This window comes from Dioscorea cayenensis, chromosome 13 (assembly GCF_009730915.1).
Source record: "Dioscorea cayenensis subsp. rotundata cultivar TDr96_F1 chromosome 13, TDr96_F1_v2_PseudoChromosome.rev07_lg8_w22 25.fasta, whole genome shotgun sequence".
Classification (NCBI taxonomy): Eukaryota; Viridiplantae; Streptophyta; class Magnoliopsida; order Dioscoreales; family Dioscoreaceae; genus Dioscorea; species Dioscorea cayenensis.
This window is the reverse complement of record NC_052483.1, coordinates 862,147-879,414: the sequence shown is the minus strand read 5'-3', so window position 1 is coordinate 879,414 and position 17,268 is coordinate 862,147. Positions and strand designations below refer to the sequence as shown.

Genomic DNA, 17,268 nt, shown 5'->3' with positions numbered 1-17,268 from the left:
GGTTGAAAAGGGAAGTGTCAAATCATTAACTATTTTTTTTTGTTTGGTTAGTGGAAATTAAAATTTAGAAAATGATGGAAATGAACTTCTACTCATCACTTCATCACGGGTGACGTTACCTTTTTGTGTTTGTTAGATTGAGCTTATAATTATTTAACATTATAATTTTAAAAAATATTTTTTATAAACAATAAAAAATAATTAAATAATTAAAAAAACAATAATATATAAAAATAAAAGATAAAAAATTAAAACAATAAAACATATTTTTTATAAACAATAAAAAATAATTAAAAAATTAAAAAAGAAACAATAATAGATAAAAATAAAAGATAAAAAATAATAAAATAAAAGATAAAAAAAGATAAAAACCATAAAAGATAAAAAAATAATAAAAACAATAAAAGATTATAAAAATTAAAAATAAAAAATAAAAAATAAACCATAGAATAATAATAAAAGCATAAATAAAATAAATAAATAAATAAAAATGGACGATTTTAATCACCCACGTGAAACCACGCAGAAAGTGAAAAGTCCCACTTCAGTCAAAATTTTATAACCGAAATCAAAGAGTGAAGCAAAAAGATTTAGAAATGACCACTTCCGCACTTCAGTCTCCACTTCAGAAATCAAACAAGTGAAAATGTCACATCAACTCACACTTCCGTCGCTTCGGTCTCCACTCCGGCGAGGCGTGTGACATGAAAAATGAATTCTAAACACCACTTAGTTATGTTTTTGATGAATTTAAGACTGATTTGAAGCATTTGGAATCAACTCATAATTCACATTATGTTTCCTTTTTTTCGTGTTTTTTGGAATGGGGCTTGATCTTAGATGAAGCCCAATACAATATCTTTTCACCCAAAAATCCGACTTTAAGGATTCTAAACTTGGGTGGAATCAAAACCTAAAAGGGTTCTCTACAATACAAAGAAAATCTACAAATACAAATTGACACTACACAAAGACCTGGTTGCTACTGTAAGTATATCTTCCTGAACCGGCCTAACCATGACGGTGTGATTTCGCCGTAGCCGGTGCATTGCCCATCACCTTCCTCCTCACTGCTAAACAAGGTCTGGTCAGAGCAATCGAGGGACGCACTGCATGCTCTGTTGTAGGACTTGCAAGCAGAATAGCACACTCGAAGTCTATTGTCCCCATCACTGTCACATCTTTGGATCGATATCTGAAACAAGAAATTTTCAGGAGAGATTACTAAGACTGTAAGACAACGAATGAAACTCATATGATCAATGCTACCAATCGACGCAGCAAGAATGGGGACGATAAGATTCCAATAAACGGCAACGAGCATTTAATGATTCAGTAGAGGTTAGGTAATGCAATGAAACTAAGATAAAAGTAGACAGGGAAGTTAAATACCCAGCAGGCCAGTCGTTTGGCAGCAACCTCGCAATAATCACTCTTGAGAAAGCCGAAGGGAAACCATCTCCCGGGCATTAACCGCTTGTAGTTCGGCATGACAACAGCTGCTTCTAACTGTTGTAAAATGCTGGGCTCACTCGGAGCACAATGCTGCCCAACTGCACTTCGAGCGAGCACATCCCCACAAATTGATAGGCTGGGAAGCAGGGCGGAGCTGTTTTGGCACGTGTAACCAGCATAATCAGAGCAACGGAACTCACAGAGACCGTTGTCACAAACACCACCATGCAAACTGCATTGCTCATCACAGATTGCTGCACAATGAGATCCATGTTACTGTTTTAAATTCTTCAAGCACAAATTTTTTTAGGACCAATAAACAGTTCGAAGTCTGAACAGATGAAATACCAGAGGACTTCCAACTTCCAAGTTGATGAGAATTTTAAGTCAAAGATGAGAAATGAATTACCTGTAGAGCAATCAATGCCGGTCCACCCGTTTTCACATTCACAAATCCCATTAGCATGGCATGTGCCATGACCATGACAATTGTCAGGACAGGCACCTGCAAAGGAAAGAAAATAATGGCTTACTAACACGAACCACATGGTCAAAGAGAAAGGCCCATACAAAATTAAAACATTGTTGCTTAATTGTAGAAATTAACTATAACAACCAATAAAGAGTTGTTGACTCACGGTAGCTGCAGTCATGACCATGAAAACCAACAAAACAGTGGCACTTTCCATCTATACAATCACCATTAAAATTGCATGAACCAGGACAACGGCCATTTAAGGGCACCGGAGCCATGCTGCATAACTCGTGGTATGCAGGGCAAACCAGTTCACCTAGTGAACACAAATAGCATACCACAATTAGAAAGAGGTAAAATCATGAGAATACTTTCATCTCAGAATATTTGCGCAAAAAAATAACCACACCATTAAATCCAGGAAATAGAATAGGACCACCAGCTTCAGGGCATGCCTTCCACAACCCATCGACAGCAACCTAAAGAAAGGTATCCAAACATGTGTTCATGCAATGGGAAGGGATGCTATATCTTACTGACAAGAAAATCTCAAAGAACTTGATAAACCACAAGCAAAAGCCTATAACAGTCTTTTCATCATTGGGGCCATATCACAAGGCAGAACCAAACCTCTAGAGTCATGTTGGTGCATCGATGTTGGTAGCAACCATTCCCTTGTGTAGAGGATCCTCTCACAAAACCAGTCCGCACCAATGACGAAGCCATGCACCTGGAATAATAAGCATCACATTAGACAAAAACAGAATGAGAATTATGCATTAATGATGTTATGATGATAGAACTCACCTAGAGTTGCTTCCTCGCACTTCACCTAACATTCTGTCAGGTGGTCGTGCACTATTTATGTCTGTGCACGAACCATCAGAATAAGCTACGTAGTATGTGCAATAGTCAGCCAGTGATGACTGTCCACCTATGCCAACCAAAAACAGGAAGGTCTCTGAATATAGAAACTGTTTAGATTATGATAACTCTTGTTAATTGCATTTCCTTCTAACAATGGGCATAGATTCAGAAGAGCAGTAATATCTTAAAAGAAGATGCAGACATATCTGGAGCTGAAGCATCACAGCTAAACCAATGAAAACTAGAGAAACAATCATACTCAGGAAAATAAAAACCAAAACTAAACATGTATTTTTTCCATATGTGGGCAATCATTTAGAAAAGTATAATAAATGTCTTTAAAAAAAAATACAGGCAGCCCTAGAGTTCAACCTTCACAACTAAGCTGCTAAGTCACTTAAAATTAGAGCAAAATTCTTACTCAGAAGAAACATAAATCAAAACTAGGATGAAATTTAACAATCAAGCAATAATACTCCCATAGAGGCCAAGATCCAATTTGATAGTTAATAATTGATCGGATGACATCCTTGGAAGTATCAACTTTGGGAAGTCACAAACATGCAATAGAAACTAGCATTAATTTAAAAGATTAGACATCAGACTGCAACCCGATCACATAATTGGTGCTTTTGACAACAAAAAGCTGGTAACATGGCACAAAAAAACATAATCAAGATAGTTGAGAGAACAAGTAAATGACACAGAAAAACTGACAAAACTCATTCCATAAGTATACAGATTAGTAGTTTGTCGCCTTGTCATCAATGGAGTTAAAGTCGGTCAATTTATCAAAACCGATCCCTAAGCTACAGGACTAACAAAACAATATTTACCATTTCATACAAGGTTGCTGAAAAACAAGAGGACATACCTTTATTGGCCTGTGGAAAATAGCGAGCCCATGGAGGCAAGTCACCACTATAGCTTACAATAGGACAATACCCTTCAGCCTCTCTGTTATATGTACAGCCAGATAACTGCGTAGTATTGCAATGATACGCCCCCTTCCAAAGATTACATGGGGAGGTAACAAAATCTGTTCCCTGATTCCAACCCCAATCAAGGCGGTCTGCCATGCTGTAGTTAGCTAGGTACCATCCACTGTCTTCTAACAAAGCCAAAGTCATTTTTGAAACCACTGATCTAGTATCGACTGAGCCTGTCATTATCTCATTCATCAGAAGCCGCTTCTCCCAATGAGATCCTGCAAACAAAAGAGTGCAAGATTTGTCAATCATGCTCAAATATTAATTTAAAAAAAAAAACCTTTGTGGTGATCATCCATGTTACAGTTAAGACATGAGTGAATACCTGAAGTGCCTCTCCCTCCTCCATCTTCTAACTCTAAACCAGTAAAATTTTCGGAGAAAGCCTGATCATATATTACATTTAGATGTTGTGAGGAAAAAAGCTAGTGACCACAAATAAATAAAAAGCCTACCAAGAGCCTTTTTCTTTATCTCAATTCATTTGCAGCAAAAAACTTACACCATAATGATATCTGGAATGCATAACAACACGGGGAAGAATAACACGTGTCACCATCCGTCCAAGCTTTTCATCCATAGCTTGCACAGTGACCTGCAGGAAAATAGTACGCACTAAAAGTCCGTAATTGGAGTGAAATGTATTTATCTTATCACAAGTTGATCACCTGGCTGCGCCTTCTTTTTCTTTCATCACGAAAATGCGCAAAGGCATGAGGATCAAAGCCTAAAACATGCATGACCTGAAAGGAGAACTTTTTTATCAGCCATCAGCCATGGAAATCATATACATAGATACATATACTCTATTCCATTTGATGTTCTGAAGGTTTTACAACCTCATGTATCAAAGTAGCTGAAAGAAGTGATTCTGCTTCTGCAGTCAAATGGCGAGGAGCAACATTTACATGCCCTGCAGACATGGAAATTTGCAATTATCCCACAAATGGATTCATCACACATAATATGGTTAAAGTGAAATTTCACAATGTGGCACAAAAATCAAATTGGAAAATACCAGCAATGGCACGGCCCCACTGATCACGCTCACAAGCAACAGCCCAAGCAAGAGTATTGCCAGTGGTGGGTCTAGTGGTAACAAGTAGAACTAGGTCAGCATCAGCAACACCATCTGCACATGGAAGAGAGTTGTTTCAGTTACTGAAAGACACTTGAGGCATTTCAATGAATGTTGCATTCTGCCATCATAAAAAATAAAGGAAAAGAAAAGATGCCTTCAATGTATTCATGGGGAAGCTGAACTCCACCATCCTGACCACATGCAGAGTACCCACTTAACCGCAAGTTCCCCTTGACAGGTTCCACAGCTAGAGCTCTTTTGAACCAGTCTGCAGTTTGCCCCAGTGCCTACTCCAAGTAGTTATTCAAAGAATTAGTACAAGAATATAAATAGCAAGGTCTGTCAAAAGTAACAGCTTCACACACTTTGATAAGAACACACATATGAAAAGGCCAAGGCTCAGCACTCCCACTACAGATTCTAGAATGCATGTCAGCATCTAGGTTTTACGATAAAACAAAAGGCTGAAACCCAAACTTGAACTTCTTTTTGGTTCACAATGCAACATTGAGATTTTGCATTGGTTACATGCACATAAAATCCTATCAGTAAAGTGTACAAATGCATTGGTCCAAAAGTTAAAACCTTGCGGAGCCGCTCCTTTTTATCCTCTCCGGAAATATCTTCCATTGTGCAATTGTACCAGCAATCCCCAAAAATTGGAGGATCTCCATGAGGATTGCACGTAGGAGTTCGAGGTACTGCAGTCGTGGGAGGTTCACCAAGCTGTAAGGGTATGCAATCATCAGAATAGGCAAGATCTATAATGTGCAACAGATATTTGATAGTTGGACACACCTTCACAACATCGCCAACACTGTGGCAATCTCTGTCTGTTGAGTGTCCCACAGCATCATAATTCAGATATATCCTGATAGGATGTTTTGCATCCTTCTGTAGAGTGGCTGGTGTGGAAAATTCAAGCAATGATCTTCCCTTGTGATGTAGGGATTTCAATGAACTAGACCCTTCATATATTTGTGGGGTAACCGAGTATTCCTTACGACCAGGACGCCGCCTCTGATGGAGTATCTGGTCATGAATGCAGGAGTGTAAAAGATGAGAACTACCAAGATCTAGTTCAGAAATTTGCCAATGTAGTGGAGCCTTGTCTTCGTATTTGGCATCAATGCATCCAGTCCATAGCAAAAAAACCACAATCTGCATATAAGGGAAATGTATATCTCAATTTCTTTGTTCCAGTAAGCAATAGCTCAATCTAGGCTAAGGAACCAAAACAAAAACAAACAAAAAAAGTGAGCAAAAGTAAACACATGTATAAAAGTATAACAGAGCCGCAAATCCAAAACCAGATCAGCCAAACTTTTCCGTGCCTATCATCAAAAGACAGTCCATAAATTAGCAACAAGAGCAAAAACACTATAGAAAAAGAAAAAAATATAAGTATTATAACGAAGAAAAATAAATAAATAGAAATCAATTTAATGGAGGTATTCAAGCGTAGCAAAAGTATTTGGATATGTTCAGCTAAAAAATTTCAAAGAAGAAACATAACTCCAGGTACTATTACTGCCATAAATGAAACTAGCCTAAACAAACCTGTAAACCCTAGATACTGGTAAACAGAAAAAATACCAAAAATAAGCGGAAAACAGCGACGAGTTGAATTTTTTTTCCCCCAAAGAACTAAAGACGCATTTTTCGACTAAAAGAGATCCATTTGAAAGACTAAACACAATTTCTATGAGCAAACATCAAGAAATCACAAACAAAATCCCCGCATTTTCAACAATGGAGAGAAAATCTGAAATTCCTCTAAAAATCTAACATTAAGCCCAAAAAAAGAAGCATCACAATATCCTCAACCAACAAAGGCTTCACTGAACTTCAAAAATAGAAATCACCGAAAAAAATCCACAAGTGGCTGCCTTTCAGCAAAAAGTCCTCACAAAACCCCCAAAACTCCGCAGATCAGCAGCGCATACCTGAATCGCGAGCAGCCCGAGGCGAGCCCAAGCTGGAATGGAAGTCACCAACGGGCCCGAGGGCTTCAAATCCATCAATCGGCCCGCAGGACTCCGGCATGCCCCTCAACTCCGCGCCCATAAAATCACAGGCTTCTCTCCAATGCTCTGCTCCAAATTAAACAGCCGTTTCCTCCACATGCGAGAAACGAGAATAAAAAATGCCACCTTTTTCTCCTCTAAAACCAGATAAGAATGAAACAAAACAAAAAACAGAGATTCAAATGGAGATCTCTCACTCTCTCTCTCTCTCACGCACACACGCACACACACTCAAAAAGCTGGGATTTTTCGGATTGGAAATCAGTTACGCTCTTAGAAAACGGAGGTTTGAAGTAGGGGGGAAGCGAGAGAGCGAGAGAAGATTGGCGTTGGGGCAAGGCTCTGAAGAAAATCTAGTCTTCAGGACTAAAGAAGAGGGAGCAGCGAGAGGAGAGAGAGAGAGAGAGAGAGAGAGGCGTGTGAGATTACCTGGAGGTGAGATTACCGCCCTATTCTTTTAAGCCCTTTTTCCTTAATTACAAAAGTACCATCTCCGTGCAATTTTAATTAATTTCAGTAACAAGGACTCTGGTTTCCTTTTTCTAGTAATAGTTTAAAATTCAAAATATAATTCACATATAATCAGAGAATTGGCTATCTACTTGGAAAACAGTACATTGTGTTACATAAATAACAAAAAATAATAATAATAATATATGACCGCATTTGACTAGGGCTGTGCACGGTCCAAAACCGGACCGGACCGGTTAAACGGTTTTTTTATTATTGGAACCGGATCGGACCAAATAACAGAGAAACCCGGACCGGTCCAAACCGTTTTGGACCGGTCCGGTCCGGTTTGGACCGTTTTGGACCAATTTGGTCTAATCCGGTTCGGTCCCGGTTTTTATGAATTAAAATTAAATTAATAGAGTGGTCATTTAATATATAGAGTTAAAAACAAACAATCAGCCTCATTAGCAATAGAAAATTTACATATATATATATATATATATATAGAGAGAGAGAGAGAGAGTTTAAGGTAAAAATAACTAAACTGGGCAAACCAGTCCGGTCCGGTTTGGACCGCGGTACCAAAAACTGGAACCAGACCGGACCGGTCTGGAACCGGTTTCAAAACCGGACCGGACCGCTTAATAATGAAACCGGTTGGAACCGGACCGACGGTTCAAAAAAAACCGGTCCGGTCCGGTTTATGGTTTAACCGGTTTTTTTGAACAGCCCTACATTTGACAACACGAGAGTGGTATTTCATTTTGAGGGTTTAAATTTCGGCTCTGTCAATAGCCGAGAGTGATACTTTAAGGTCTTGTTTAGATTGGCTTATAAAAAAAAAAGCTTTTTTTTTAGTTTAATAGAAGTGTTTCTGAAGAAAAAAAATGCTTCTCTAGAGTAAGTTAAGCACTTTTTTGTATTTTTTGTTTGGATTAGCTTTTATGTAGAAGCAGAAGTTGTAAAAATAAGCTAAAAAACATCTTTTTTTCATAAGATGGTCATGACTAGCTTTTGAAAAAAAAACTGTTTTTCAGTTTTTCTTACAACTTCTGCTTTTTCAGAAAAACCAATACAAACAATATTTTTGGAATCCAGAAGTGCTCAACTTATAAAAAAAAACACTTCTGAGTTTTTCAAAAGCCAATCCAAATAAAGCCTAAATCAATAGTTTCAAATCTCTCCTATCTCAATGGCTGAGATTTTATAAATTATTTATAATTATTTAAAAAATAATAATTGATTGAATAAATATAGCTATCAATTGAGATCTACGTGACACTCTAATGTGCATTGTAAAAAGTTCAGCCTTGATCCCCCATGAAACAACTAAACACAAGCAGCATGGTTACAATAAATAAAGCCGAATGAAGTAGGTGATCATTTGCAAAGTTCACCACTGTGTTTGACTTAAGTGAGTGTTCAAAGTTAACTAATGATTTCTAGGTTTTTAGATTTTTTTACATAAAAATTGTAATTAATAAGAAATCATTGGTCATTGTTAATTGATTCTGAGCCCAATTTACATTGGATACCGACAGACAATATTGCGCTAAAAAAATTAGGCAAAATTGTTGAAATATATAGTAACGTTCATTTTTTATTATTTCTCTATTATTTTTTTATTTTTATTTTTTGAAAAGGTGGATAAACCACTGCCATTAATTAAATAAAGAGTAGGGATACAAACTGAGCGCAAGCGCCAACAAAAGACAAACAAAACACCACGAGAAGTGGCATAACAAAACAGCGCCGGATGAGAATCAGCAAAGGATTCTCATCCCAACAGATTACAGTAACAGACTAGTCCGATAGAAGATCATGATCTACTCCGGCGAGAGGATCTCCGCCATACTCCACTCCACTGGTCCCTAGGGCTTCCGTGCTCTGCCGAAGCATGGCAATAGTATCCTCCATCGTCTCTTGCGAACCTTCGACAACTGAAGAGAGCCAAGATATCAACATACGGTCAATCTTCAAAACAAGAGCATGCGTAGACAAACAGTTGGCATTAAAGATACAATCATTTCTAACAAGCCAAATATTCCACACAATAGCCTTAGCAATTAAGCCCCCAATCTACCTAAAGTTAGCCCGAATCGAGGTTCGCCAACCCCGTCAGATCTCCTGCATAGACCCAGGAGGGTCTGGAAGATGCAGTAACTGCACGAAGTACCCCCACACCTTTTTAGCAACCAAACAATGTAAGAAGAGATGGTCAGGCGACTCTAAGGCCGAATTACACAGGACGCAGGTCATTGTAGGGAGGCGATTGCAACTCCTTCTCGCAAGAACATCCATGGTGAGAATCTTATTCTTCTCAGCTAACCAGTTAAACAGACTAACTTTCTTCGGACATGGCTTTCTCCAGAAGAACCGAGCAATAGGGCAACGCACACGACCATCAATGAGAAACGAGTAGAAAGACTTCATCGTGAAAATACCATTTCCGTTCAACCTCCACCATCAATTTATAATTTCTTATGTAATTGATTATTGGGAGAGCGAGAGGTTTTTGAAATAGCATTATAATGTATGTATTACCTCAATTTTTTTTTCAATAAAATAGATGAACTACTAAAAAATAAATGAGAGTTGTGTATAAAAAGAAGAACACGACTAAACTACTTATGATTTAAAACATCAAATTCTACCAGAAGTCAAGATGAGACTTGATTAAAAATAAATATTCAAACAAATAGAAGATATAAGTGGCACTTAAAAAATAATCATTAAAAAATAGATAAACTATAATAAATTTGTATGATTTATAAAATTATTTATATTATTAAAAGATGAGACTTGACTAAAAATAAATATTCAAACAAATAGATGATATAAGTGGCACTTAAAAAATAATCATTAAAAAATAGATCAACTATAATACATTTGTATGATTTATAAAATTATTTATATTATTAAAAGAACATTGCTTGTGTGAGAATTAAAGGAAATGTATAGCCACGGAGATTTAATCTATTTTTCTTTATTACATTTTATCAGTGTGAAGTATTTATATTTTAAAAAATTATGAAGTATTTATAAACCATTATCCAATAAAGTGGTTTATCCCTTTTATTCAAAAAAAGGAAAAATGTCAAGCATCCAATTTTTATTTTTTTTATTTTTCTAGAGACTCGTTAAAAGAAAATTTAAACAACAAAGAAGAGGTGGTTTTTGTTTTTCAACTCCATGATGTTTGTGGAACCAAAAGACATGTTTCACAAGTTTGAGAGATTCCTTGACATCAAGGGATGGCATGGTATGGCTTCAACTACTGATTGATAAGAGACTTAATTAGTTTTCTTTGCATTGTATTCTTTGCCTCGTTTTCTCTTTGCTTTCATAATAAGGTGGTCACCAATGACCAACCCATTGATGCTAATACTTGTTAAATGGTGGGATTAGTTGGGTCCAGATCATGTAGTTGAACTAAACCAATCACTTTGGACTATTATTATCTTTTAATTTGTGGGTCATGGAGGGTGTGCATTGGAAGAAGAGGAGATAACGTTCTGTTAGCCAACCAAACCATAAAATAAACTTTGTAAAGACTAATTAATTTAAACATAGGCCATGTACTTGTCTCTCCAATACTAACTCCAACTCTTCAAAGAGTAAAAGGTATTGATTCTTTACAAACCAGGAAGGATGGATGGCGTGAAGAATTGACCAACTCCTTGGTATTTTCTCTCTTGCCAACTTAGCCAAACACGGTTACTATTTTTTTATAAATTCCTCAATGAAAGTTACTATCATATTACCTCATGTTCGTTCCATCCTTTGGTCACATTTGAATAATTTGGGTTCCATATACTTTTGGCTTTAGATTTGAAAGAAGCAGTTTGAAACTTGATTTTGCTAGAATACAAATCTCCTCCGAGAATTTTAATTGTAGTTTTTGATATAATAAACAACGCATATTCATTATAAGCATCTTCCCATCTATTTCAATTCTAATGAAAATATTATATATATATATATATTTATTTATTTAATTATCAACACTATATACTAAAAACATGACAAAAGGAACAGACAACCCAAAGGTAATGTTAAACCGTCAGAGGCGATGCACAAGCCTCGGTGGAGCAAATGAAGACGGGATCCATATACACATGGGCGCTGGGACCACCCGCACACAACCACCACTCACATCTCTCATAAATGTACTCTCAACCGAGAATCGAACTCTCACCACTTGATGAAAAGTTCTATCGGTGACCCAGAATACCAATAGACCATTGGGTCGTTGGTTTTGTACTAAAAACATTTAAGACTCAATCTAAAAGAAACTGTGATGATAATCAAACACAGTTTCGTAAATACATTATTTTCTCTTAATTTTATAATTTTATAATAAAAACTTTGTTTTTTTCTAAAACTACTTGGAAAAATCTTACTTATAAGGTGAGGAGAAAAGAGCACCAGCAATCCTGAAGACTCTTCAGTTAGTTATTTTCCCTTTTTCTCATATATATTTTTCTATATTTTTTCATTAAATGATTGAGTTTATTTAACCCCATCATATATATCAATCAAAACCATTTTTTTAAATATAGATATATTGCAAGTTCACTTTAAAAAAACGTAAACAAAAACATAAATTTATGAAATTAAACAGAAGTTACAGGATGCCCCAATAGTACAAGCTATGGCATCAAACTTGAGGGAAAAAATGCATTTAAGGAAAAAAAATGAATAAGCCTAGATATGATTACTAATGATATAAAATTTTAAAAATATTGATGTGAATGTGTTCTTCAAATTTCTTTTTAAACAAACACAAACTTTAGCTGACTTTATATGATTTAATTACTTACAAAATAAGGGATCGAATTTAAAAAAAGTAATAAGATACTCCCTATGCGGAAAGTCAAAAGTTTTAACTCTCGCCCATTACATGAGGGTCAAAATTAAAAGAGTAATAAAATACTATTATATTAAAAATCAAAAGTTTAACTTTCATCCAATACATGATTAATATATAGTAAATATCAGTGATGACTTATTCACATTATTAAAAAAAATTATTGGTGAAGAAAATTATTCATCTCATAGAAGCAAAACCAATACTTGCGTTCTCCCAGTTTTTCAATGCTAAAGTGACAGTCATTGAAAATCATGAACAGATTCAACTGCTAGTTGTTAACCCAAAAAAAAGCAGAAGAAAAAACCATGTTCATTTCTTCATTTCAAAGCAGATCAGTGGGGCCACGGAGTTGTTAACATTAAACCAAACTAAACAGTTATGTGCAACTGTCTGTAACATTGAATCTACTGTAGCATATCATTAAAAACTTGGATAACTTGAATTATAAAACAATTATCATTTATTAGTCTAGTAATTAGCAGAAGATGTCAACAAGCCATGAGAGAGGAATCACTTTCATTGGAAGTACTGCAAATACACATTAATGCATCAAGATTTCAAACAAAGTTCAATTAAAAAAGTCACGGGTGAATTTATCAGATGAGGACCATCACCGACAAGTGATTACTGTGATTTATGTGACTGTAACAAGAGCCATGTCTATTGTTTACTTCATAATAGTAAGACTATATTTGATTTGATCTACATCTGCAACTCATAAGAACTTTAAGCAAAGGGTACTTGCCGAACTTCAATGATAATATAAATACAATTGATCATTGTTTTGATTGACTCATTATTATTACTATTAAATATTTCTACTGAGGCTTTTATATGGATAATTATGTATAAAAATAGATAATGTGATTTTGTAATTTTATAATTTTGTAAACATTAGGTTTTTTTTTTTTACAAAATAGATAACATTATGGACCAACATAGACGTGTGGAGTAAATACCTCAATACGCCTGTGTTCTCCCCTTGTGTTAGTCAAGATTCAAACTTACCCTTTTAACATGACACAAATATCCTGCATGGAGAATCCAGTGGTAATAGATTAAAAGGTCATTGGCCAGTAAAATTTTTTTCTCTTACATTTATTTATCCTTATATCCGTATTAATTTAACTAAGAGAATTTCATTACTTTTAGTTTGATAGCTCACAGTTTCTTCTCTTCATTACAATTATTCTGATATATTGATAATTCTATTTTTTTATTATTGTAATTGAAAAAAAAACATCATTCAAATATTATGTGAAATTTTTTTACAAGGTGAATAAGTCACTCGTTACTGAACTTATATTATGAGAGAAAATTAATAATTCATCATTTTATAAGTTATTAATCTTCTCATGTACAACTGATATCATGTATCAATTGTCATATTATGGCAACCGCTTAAAACCTACAAAAGAGAATGTATATTTTCCTCTTTGTTCTGTAGCTTCTCTCAAATCGACCTGCCCCAGCCGTATTTTATTTTAAAATATGTCTTTATTTATTTTTAAAAATAATTTATTAAATACAAAAAATAAAAAATAAAATTAACAAAAAAAAGGCATGATGGTGACGGTCCAACAACAAACTATATTTAATTATAATCTTCTCAAATTTGGGACAAAATCTATATCTTGCATTGCACATTCATTCACAAAAGTACAATTTAGAAAAAATAAATAAATAAATTCTAATAAATTAAAAAAAGACAATAAATAAAAGAGAATGCAACCACAACTCCATTCTCACAGGAGAGAAATATTCAAATTAACAAAGATACAAAATCAGATGACGTAGAGTCTTTCCATCAATAGACACCGAAAAAAATACAAAAAAATTCAAACTCTAATGGGTATTAGTTGGGTTGATTAGTTATACTTTTTGTTTTTTTAAAATTGTTGTAGGTCTAGTAAAATTAAAGTAGGTTCGAATTGATTGAAATATTATGCTGAAATTGATTAAATGATTTAGATCAAAACACTGAATTACTATTCATAAACAAAAAGTGATACTGTTCATCACACAGTGGATAACCATTTGAATAAAATCTAACAGTTCATACTGAACATCAGTAGATTTTGAATTTACAGATGTTCATAAATAATAGATGCTCGTGTATATATATATATATAACACCATATATATGTACATCCTAATCCTTAGTATTATATAATATGTCAAGCACCAAGCAAATATGTTTTTTATTTCCATTCATTTTGGTGAAATATGGAGAAGAGTGGTGTGAGTAGTTGATAATGCATCTTCCTAAATTATTGCACTGTTAGTAGAAAGGATTTGGTAAAAGGAGCATAAAAAGAAAAGAAAAAAAGAATGGGGAAAAGAGAAGCGTGTACTACTAACAAATTTAGTTTGGTTTGTTTTCATGTTGTTGATTTTTCACTCAAAGAGGTTCCAAGATGAGTCCTTGTGCTTTAAGTTTCACTCATCTTCTTTTGACTAATAAAAAAGAGGTCCCATTTCTATATATTAAGTTATGGCCAATGCTTGCCTTGAAAAGTGAAATGAAAAGGTGATAGGTACGTCTGGTGACCTAACACTATGCAGGCCAAACAATGGAAGGAAATAGGATTTTTTTTTAAAAAAATGGATAATTTACAAAAGAAAAATATATTAAAAACATAACGTTACATGTACAAGTTCTTATATATAAATGGGGTTTATAAAAAATCAGTAGTTCATAATCATTATGTCAATTTAGGGTTTCAAAGATCTTCTATCTAATTCTCAATTGGGTCCATAGCCAAAATATGAATTATATATATATATATATCTTATTTATTTTTTTTCAAAAATAAATTATTCAAAATATATTAAAAAAAATGAATACAAGTACAAGCACATGAGCATGATAAGAGTTAAGGACATGCATTATAAAAGAATAATGAGGCTCTAAACCGCTTAAAAAAAGGTTAGGTGATACTTAATTGATTAAAATAAATAAATAGAAAAAAATAATGATGTGATTTAAAGGAAATAGCACGAAAAAAAGATGATTTGTCCGTAACCACTTTATAAATCATGAATATTAAAGATATTCCATTAAATCCACGATTGGAAAAGAGCTCACCTGTATCATAGAGATGCTCAAAAAATTGAAGTTGTTTTTATAATCATCATATATATGATCCCTTAAACTTAATTCTTTTTGAATCTTGGCTTCCCATAAATTGACTGAACTGAGAATTTTAAAATATTTAATATGTTGAGAATGATTTTGGCTTTTACATTCAATCCAAAATAATTTATCTTTTTATTTTTTAATAAAAATATTTTGAAAAAAAAATCTTAAAGTAATTTATGAGATGTTGGCGTATAAGTTTGATAGTTTATGTAAAACAACTACATATATTTTGGATTTTATTAACAATTGAAATCATTAACAAGGAAAGGGGGAGAGTGAAAAAAAAATTAAGATAATTTTTTAAAAATATAAAAGTGAAACAAATCTTGAATAAATGAGATTCATTAACGTCTCCATGCTTTTAAATATTATTATCATGCCTAATAAAGAAATCACTTATTATTTATTTATTTTTTCTTTATAAAAAAAACGTTTTTTCACATCATACTTTAAGTTATTTAAGACAATGCCAACTCGTTGGTCATGGCGATCGGTCAAGACGGCCCTCAGAGGCTGTTCACCTCGAGGTGCGCTGCGTGGGCCTCCCTGAGCTCAATCCCCATCTCGCATGAAAGTGAGGCGATTCATGCTAGTGAGCATGGCTCCCCACGTGTTCATCTATGGGCTTAGCGTCATCGCCTTTCTCAAAAAGTTATTTTAGACAAAACATGAATACAATGGGAGAAACATAAATTTTTAAAAATATAATCATTAAAATTTTTAACAAATTGAACAAAGAGCTCGGACTAATGAGTTGATAGCCTAGTGATATTGATTTCATTATGACTAATGAGTGTGAGATAACTAAGAACTATCAAGTTTAAGTTTTGCTACACCCAGTCTAATAAGTAATAATAGACTTTCATTATGGATATAAATTTACTAAATGTGAGACATTTGATAAGTCATGAGTTTGAGTTTCACTGGCCTAATTTATGCCTAATTTATATAAATTTGCTACTTAAAAAAAAATAAAAATTTGAATGAAGAGTTCGAGAATATTAAAGTAATGATAGTCTCATAACTGCCGACACATTAAATCGATATTCTTCAATTAATAACCAAATAAATTTATTTAAAAATAAACAGACCAGTCTAATAAGTAATAATAGACTTTCATTATGGATATAAATTTACTAAATGTGAGACATTTGATAAGTCATGAGTTTGAGTTTCACTGGCCTAATTTATATAAATTTGCTACTTAAAAAAAATAAAAATTTGAATGAAGAGTTCGAGAATATTAAAGTAATGATAGTCTCATAACTGCCGACACATTAAATTGATATTCTTCAATTAATAACCAAATAAATTTATTTAAAAATAGACAGACCAACTATATAATAAAATAAAATTTGTCTGAGCCCGGGTTCGAACCGGGGACCTCCTGTGTGTGAGACAGGTGTGATAACCAACTACACCACCCAGACTTGATATCAAACCTGACTAATATTATATTAATTAACTATATTTAAGTTTTTATACTTATTTATCCTTAAAATATTTGATAAAATATTTATCTTTTATATAACCTTTGGCCTCTCATCTTAGAAATGAAGTAAATAAAACTATAATTCAAATCATAAATTTTTAAAAAATGCGCAAATAAAAAACAATAACTCCATTATTTACTTCAAAAGTAAATATATATAAAAATAACCATTGGGATACAATAAATAGATATCACCTGACTTGTTTAAAAATATTAACGTTACCCGCTCCCCTTATTCATCGTCATCATCATCATCATCATGTGTGACAAGAATCAATTATGTTATCCAAATCATAAAAAGTCTTCATAATGGGTGACAACCACCAACCTCAAGAGCATTCACTACCTCAAATACTCCATTTCAATGACCCAACACATTACACATGGCCTAGCTTAACTGTGTCACGGACCAAA

At 33.9% G+C, this 17,268-nt stretch overlaps 1 protein-coding gene and 1 non-coding gene across 2 annotated transcripts; both read right to left on the bottom strand.

Moving 5' to 3' along the window:
* Positions 1-760: 760 nt before the first annotated feature.
* LOC120274715 (leishmanolysin) lies at positions 761-7,269 on the bottom strand. The gene is made up of 17 exons (XM_039281244.1): positions 6,814-7,269; positions 5,666-6,028; positions 5,453-5,593; positions 5,022-5,154; positions 4,805-4,918; positions 4,626-4,699; positions 4,455-4,529; positions 4,289-4,381; positions 4,112-4,172; positions 3,672-4,004; positions 2,738-2,864; positions 2,561-2,660; positions 2,340-2,409; positions 2,094-2,246; positions 1,865-1,960; positions 1,393-1,709; positions 761-1,195 (listed from the first exon to the last, which is right to left on the bottom strand). Exons 1-17 carry the CDS (start codon positions 6,886-6,888, stop codon positions 983-985), a joined length of 2,538 nt encoding a protein of 845 aa, XP_039137178.1. The 5' UTR covers positions 6,889-7,269; the 3' UTR covers positions 761-982.
* A 9,449-nt stretch (positions 7,270-16,718) lies between these two features.
* TRNAV-CAC lies at positions 16,719-16,792 on the bottom strand. Its single transcript has one exon. It is a non-coding gene; the product is annotated as a tRNA-Val (tRNA).
* Positions 16,793-17,268: the final 476 nt, after the last annotated feature.